At 48.3% G+C, this 6000-nt stretch overlaps 1 protein-coding gene across 1 annotated transcript in view; it reads right to left on the reverse strand.

The window, feature by feature from the left end:
- ZNF704 (zinc finger protein 704) overlaps positions 1-5537 on the reverse strand; it is a 102417-nt gene extending 96880 nt beyond the window's left edge. Inside the window, exon 1 of the mRNA XM_059862845.1 lies at positions 5260-5537. Within this exon, the coding sequence (XP_059718828.1) occupies positions 5260-5535 (276 nt within the window). The 5' untranslated portion in view covers positions 5536-5537. The remainder of the gene's footprint in view (positions 1-5259) is intronic.
- Positions 5538-6000: the final 463 nt, after the last annotated feature.

A 6000-nucleotide genomic window follows, 5' to 3' on the forward strand; every position in this document is an offset into this window, starting at 1 on the left:
GTCCCTCCTGGAAGATAATCAAAACCCATCTGGACATGACCCTTCTGGAGCCAGGGGGTTGGGCCAGGTGATCTCCAAGGGTCCCCTCCCAACTCAAGCATTCTACAACAGAGACTGAGAAGCACATCTCTATCCACTGACACATACTGAATACCTGAAGGCTGTCAACTAATCACTCTCAAATGACTTCATTCTAGACCAAAAAGAATATAGCAAATAAAAGTCAGAACTGTTAGTGGCTTCACTTTTATGTAGTTACAGTTTTCTAATACAATTCCTTTTAGAAGCAAAGTGGCTTTGTTTGGTCTGTGTCCAAACAACAACAACAAAATTACATGAAAAAATACCCAGCAAATTAGTCCCATTCATTCTTTATTAGGGGAGAGTGGAGAAACAATACTATCTTATTTTCTCACCTCCCCCCATCTCTGCCTCCAGTAATCCATATTATATACAAACTTTTAAAACTTTTCAAAAGGAAAAAAAGAAAAAAATCCCAAGTCTAGCCATGAATTTTCCACACCAACTTCACTGGACAGGTTTTCACTCAAGAACAAGAAGCAGCCAAACGAAGTTTGAAATGTAAAAATTATTTAACTTTGTCTACTTACAAAAATATGGCTAAGCTGCTGGTGTGTATCTGCCTCTCTCATCTCATCCTTTAGTTGTTCCTCACAGTCCATCAGTGTCCATTCATATCTCGTGTTACTCTTTGTAGAATTGAACAGACCAGAATCATGCTTGTTCTGAATTTGTACAAAGCCTAGCCTAACAGGCTCCAAGTTCAGGACATGAGTTCTGGTCTTCTAATAACTAGCAGTATTTATAAAAATAACATTATCATTATTAGTCTGAAAGGAAACGTTTTATTTTCCTCTTAAGTTCCTAATGTGTCTTGCAAGGTCTCCCACTAAGCAAAGCTGGTATTTGAAGCTTGTATTTTGCAAATTGCCTCTGAAAATACATTTACACACACATGAAAGCTAAATTAAATAACACTTGCTAATCAAGCAGGAAAACCCACTTTTTTTGTCCACAATGAGTATATAGCCCATTCAAACAGCAAAACTGAAAGTCTGATTTAAAGGACAGCAATGAATTCACACCTGGCTTTGGAAAGAAGGAGCAAAAGAGAAGAGAGTGAATTCAATGCAGCTGAACAACACATAATTAAAAGGCAACTGATTTCTTCCACAAACTCCAAAGATTCTTCTGCATCCCATATATCATACAGATGTCTTTATCTTAAAAAAAAAAAAAAAAAAGGGTGAAAAAATCAACCCAAAACACAACAAACCACAAAAACGGTGTCCAAAAGTATAATTTTTCATGAACTCCTACCAATGTGTGCCATCTCCACACTGAAACTGCTGGATCAGACTTGTACATGCTCCTTACTTTGCACCTGTCATAAATTTCACTTCACAAGGTGGGTGAAACTTTACCCAATGGTAAAGTGCAAGCATGAAGTTAAAGTCTTGTTTTCATTGGTTGGGCTTTTTTATTCCTCTACCATCACTGCACAGCTCTCTGGGCCTTTAGTTTTCAGACTCTTCATATGATAATTTTCCATCATTTGGGAAATGTACTTGCAAGATCAAATCTACTTGTGGGAAATTCATCCTTCTGAACTACGAAGAGATGCTCACAAACAAGCCAGAATTTGGAATAGGTAGTTCCATGGGTGAAGAATAGGTGCAGCATCCATAGTCAGCTGGATTAGGAATGTCCTGTGTCCATACTCTCAGCCTGGGGACAGAAACTGGGCTGGAGACTGGCAACTCAGCCTGGCTGAACAGAAGAAAGCACCAACCCTGTACTATTCATAACAGCAGAGAAAATATTGCTACATGCTGGCATGTTATCACAAGCCCATGTTCGCTACTAGCCCACATTCTCAATCATAGCACTCTGATGGTTTACAGACAAATTAGCATAATTCTGCTGCTTGCAGTGGGGTTTTCTTCTAAGTATCTGATAAAGTCAGCATTGGAGACTGTTGGACCCCACTTCAAAACTCCTTTCCCCATCATCAAACTCAGCAGTTTCCACAAACTACATCAACCCCAGCATGGTACTAACGTGGCTGTGCTATCTGAACTAGGCTGCATACAAAGGATGAATTAAAACAGGACTGCAAATTAACCACGCCTCAAGACAAAGTACTAGCAATTATACTATTTATACTTTTTCATCTCATTTTGAATGGCTGAAAATCCAGATGCAGCCAAAGCAAATACGGGCTGCACAAAAAGGGTTTCACATGCAAAATGAGTCTGCATAATCAGCACCTTGGTGTAATTTGTTTCCATATAGAGATTAATGAACTAGTTCTGACAAAGTAAGAAGACACAGCACTTCTCAACAAAGCTTTATAGGCTTTCCAAGACACTCTGGCTATTCTGCCATGACCCACCAGCAACACAGAGTATAGTCGTGCCTCTTCCAGCATGGTAGCACAGCAGAGGAGAACAAGCAACAAAAATGTGCTCCAGTGTTCTCCTGGACAGCTACACAGCTACAGCAACATACAGACACAATTTTTGTATCTTCCCCATGACCACCAGTCTCTCTTTTTTGTCATACATGTTCTCTCTTTCCACGACTTCAGAAACTGGAGAAATAATATTTATCTTAATAAGGTACTTCATCCTCTCTATCCCCATCTTAAGAGTGAGGGTCAAAACCAGACTACCAAAGGCACGGCCACACAGTGGACTTTTTTCTGGAGCAGAGAATATGGCTGTAAGACCTGATAGTGCAGTTCTTTGCTGATTTTGACTAGTGGACCAAATTCTCAGGCACCTTTTAATAATATTAATTCCACTGCTGAACCTATGATGCTTTCATCCATGTATCACAGGCAGTCCATAGAAGTGACTTTGTCACAAGCCCCCGAAACCTCTAGCTTTGAAATGCCATTCCACCCAAGGGCACAGACATCAAGTGAATTTGTGAACACATGTGAAAACACACCAGAACACCGTGTGATGCTTCTTAACTGGATTATCTAGATAGTACACACTGCAAAGCCCAGATCACTTTGCTTTCAAGTCCAAATAAATTTTGAAGCTCTTTAGGATTTCTCTTATTATGAAGGTATAGGTCAATGCAACAATTTATGCCATCTCTCAGGAGTGGACACCCATTCAATATACTATGCTTCCACTCCCTAATTCAGCAGTCTGTGTCTGGGAGTCAGATGCTGCTGACTCCATGCCACTTCTCCATTTGGAAGGAATTCCAGCTGACAAACCTCAACCAGATTGTGCCAGTCCTATTACTCTCCCAGTGCTTTCCAGCTGGACCTCAATATCCATTTTATGCCTGCTTCTCTCATTAATAGAAACACAACCTGCTTGGAAAACCCACCTTCTGACAGACTCAGGGCCACACAGCCAGAGATACTTTTGGGAAGCACGTTTGCAGTTCAGTCACTTCAGGCTTAAAAGCACCCAGAAACACAACGCCAAAGGCAGAGAAGTTTAATCTGTTGCTTCAAAATTACTTGGAAGAACCCTCCCATTAAGCTTTGAGAACTCCCACACTCACAATCTCTAAAGAAATACACACAGAAACCAAAGGTAATTTATTTACAATGTTAAATTTTAAGCCCTCTCAGTTTATAATACTCAAAAGCACAAACAGAGAAAGCAGAAACCGAGCAGGTAACGACAGTTAGAAACATTCCTCCAGAGGGTAAATATGTGCACCTGGTTATCAACAGTGACTTGACAGTTTATTATGTACACTAAATGTAGCCTAACAGGCATTACTACACTAATCTCACCTATGAAGTAGGTTTACTATTCAAGGAAGTAAATACATGCAAACACAATATTTTTGCGTGTACACATACTCCTAGGTGTAAGGCAGAAATACCAGCAACCTCTAACAGTCCTGCTACTTGAAAGCGTGTTGAGGGCTGACAAGGGACAGTACACTCCCATGTTATATGCAGATTATACCTATGTAATCCAGTTATCTTTGAGTTCATTGTGCTCCACTTGAGAATTTCACTCTTTTTTTCCTATTAGGTACACCCAGGAAGTTCCTCTAAGCCTCCTCTACCACTTAAGATCTTCATTACTAAGGGGAGAATGATGGGACCAGAAGCCCATTATGGTGCTCTTCATCCTAAGGCTACCACTCAAGTGTCAAGTGCTGGTTCTATAGCAAAAAAGCTGTTTCAGCCTGTCAGGCCTCAGTACCATGGATGGTCTGACCCAGACACCATAATCACAACTCATGGCATTCAAAAGACTCAGTGAAGAGCTACAGTCTGACTGATTCTCTCAGTGTTGTAACAAAACTGCTCTGAAGTAATGGGGATAACGTGCTTTTCTGCTATTTTCCTTTCTGCACTGTTTTGGATTTGTTCCCTTCTTTTCCCCCCCATCTCTGGATATAGGAAGGACCCCAGTGGTAATACAGCACTCCTAACTATCCAACCCAGAACTCCTATTAAGTAAGAATTATCACCTAGATTGGAAAAAGTAAAAATCAATTCAAATGGGTACCCTTTAAATTTTCAAACACATTTATTTTCTATAATCAGTGCACATCTATCACACGAATCCTCTATAGTACTTTACATAGACTTAATCCTACTACCCTGGTTATCCCAAGAAAAAAAAATTACAGAAAACGCTTAATAATAAAATCATTAAGCCTAAATTTGCGGGATCTCAGCCAGTGGGTGTGTTCATCAGGTTGTTCCAAACCGCACCGATTTCAGCGCATTGCCCGCGCACGCTTCGATGCGATTTGAATCGGACCTCTGCACAGAAGGGCGGCATTCCTAAACTTTCCACAGGTCGCCCACCCAGGCCTCCTGACCACGGCCACCCGCGCTCGCAGGAGCCCCGTCCGGCCCCGGCAGCCCGCACGCCCCGCAGGCACAGTTCTCCGAACACCTCTGCGCACACGGCCGGCTTGAACATCCTCCAACCCCCGCCAGCCGCGCGCTTCACCCCGCCAAATCTCCACTCCCGATGCTCAAACTCCTTCAGACCCCGGTGGTTCCCCACGCCCCCCGCCCGCTTTTAGCCAGCCGTCCCTGCCGCCCTGGACTTGCGGAGGGCCGGCCGGCCCGCCCGGCGTCGGAGTCCTCCGCAGCCTCCCGGTGCCAGCCCGCTCCCAGCCCCGCCGCCGGCCCCAGGCCGCCCCCAGCGCTCGCGGGCCCGGCCCGCCTCACCGGCTCCGCTCCCCGGCCCGGGCCCCTCGACCGCCCCCGCCCCGCTCCCTCCCGGGACGCACCTTAAGGCTACCCCGGAGGGGGCCCTTGCCGTGGCCGGCCAGCGCCGGGGGGGCGCTCCCCAGGCCGCCCTCCTCCTCCTCCTCTTCCTCCTCCACCTCAACCACCACGTCCTCGTCTTCGTCCTCTTCCTCCAGCGCCGCAGCGGAGCCCTCCCGCCGGGGCGGCCTCCAGGCGCTCTCGGGCTTGGGGGGCCGGACCGCGTCCACCTGCGGCGCCGCCGCGCTCAGCCGCCGGCTGCCCATGCTGGAGCGCTTGGCCAAGCGCCGCGCCTGCATGGTGCCTCCGCCCGGCCGGCCCGGCCCGGCCGCCTCCCGCCGCGCTCAGCCCCGGCCGCGGGCAGCGGCCCCGCCGAGGTGCCCAAGGGGCGGCGGCGGCGCTCACCGGGGGGCGGCGGTGGGTGTGTGCGGCGGGCGCGCCGCGGCCATGGGGGCCCGCGACCGCGGCCAGGCGGGCCCGCAGCCGGCGTGGCCGCCCTGCCGCTCGCCCACCTGCTCCCGGCGCCCTCCTTCTCCGCCGGCTGTCCGCCCGGCCCGGCCCGGCCCGGCTGTCGGGCGCAGCGCGCGGTCCCCTCCCGCTCGCCCTTCCTCGCCGCCGCCGGTCCCCGGCGCCAAAACCCGGACTGGATTCCCTCCGGCCGCGGCTCCGCCAGGCGCGGGGCGCTGGGGCCGCGCTGCCTTCGCCGGGAGCCGCGGGAGGATTTCGCTGCCGGGCAGGCCGGCCCCCGCCGCCCACCGCCTCGC

Source organism: Haemorhous mexicanus, chromosome 1 (genome assembly GCF_027477595.1).
Source record: "Haemorhous mexicanus isolate bHaeMex1 chromosome 1, bHaeMex1.pri, whole genome shotgun sequence".
In the NCBI taxonomy this organism is placed as follows: domain Eukaryota; kingdom Metazoa; phylum Chordata; class Aves; order Passeriformes; family Fringillidae; genus Haemorhous; species Haemorhous mexicanus.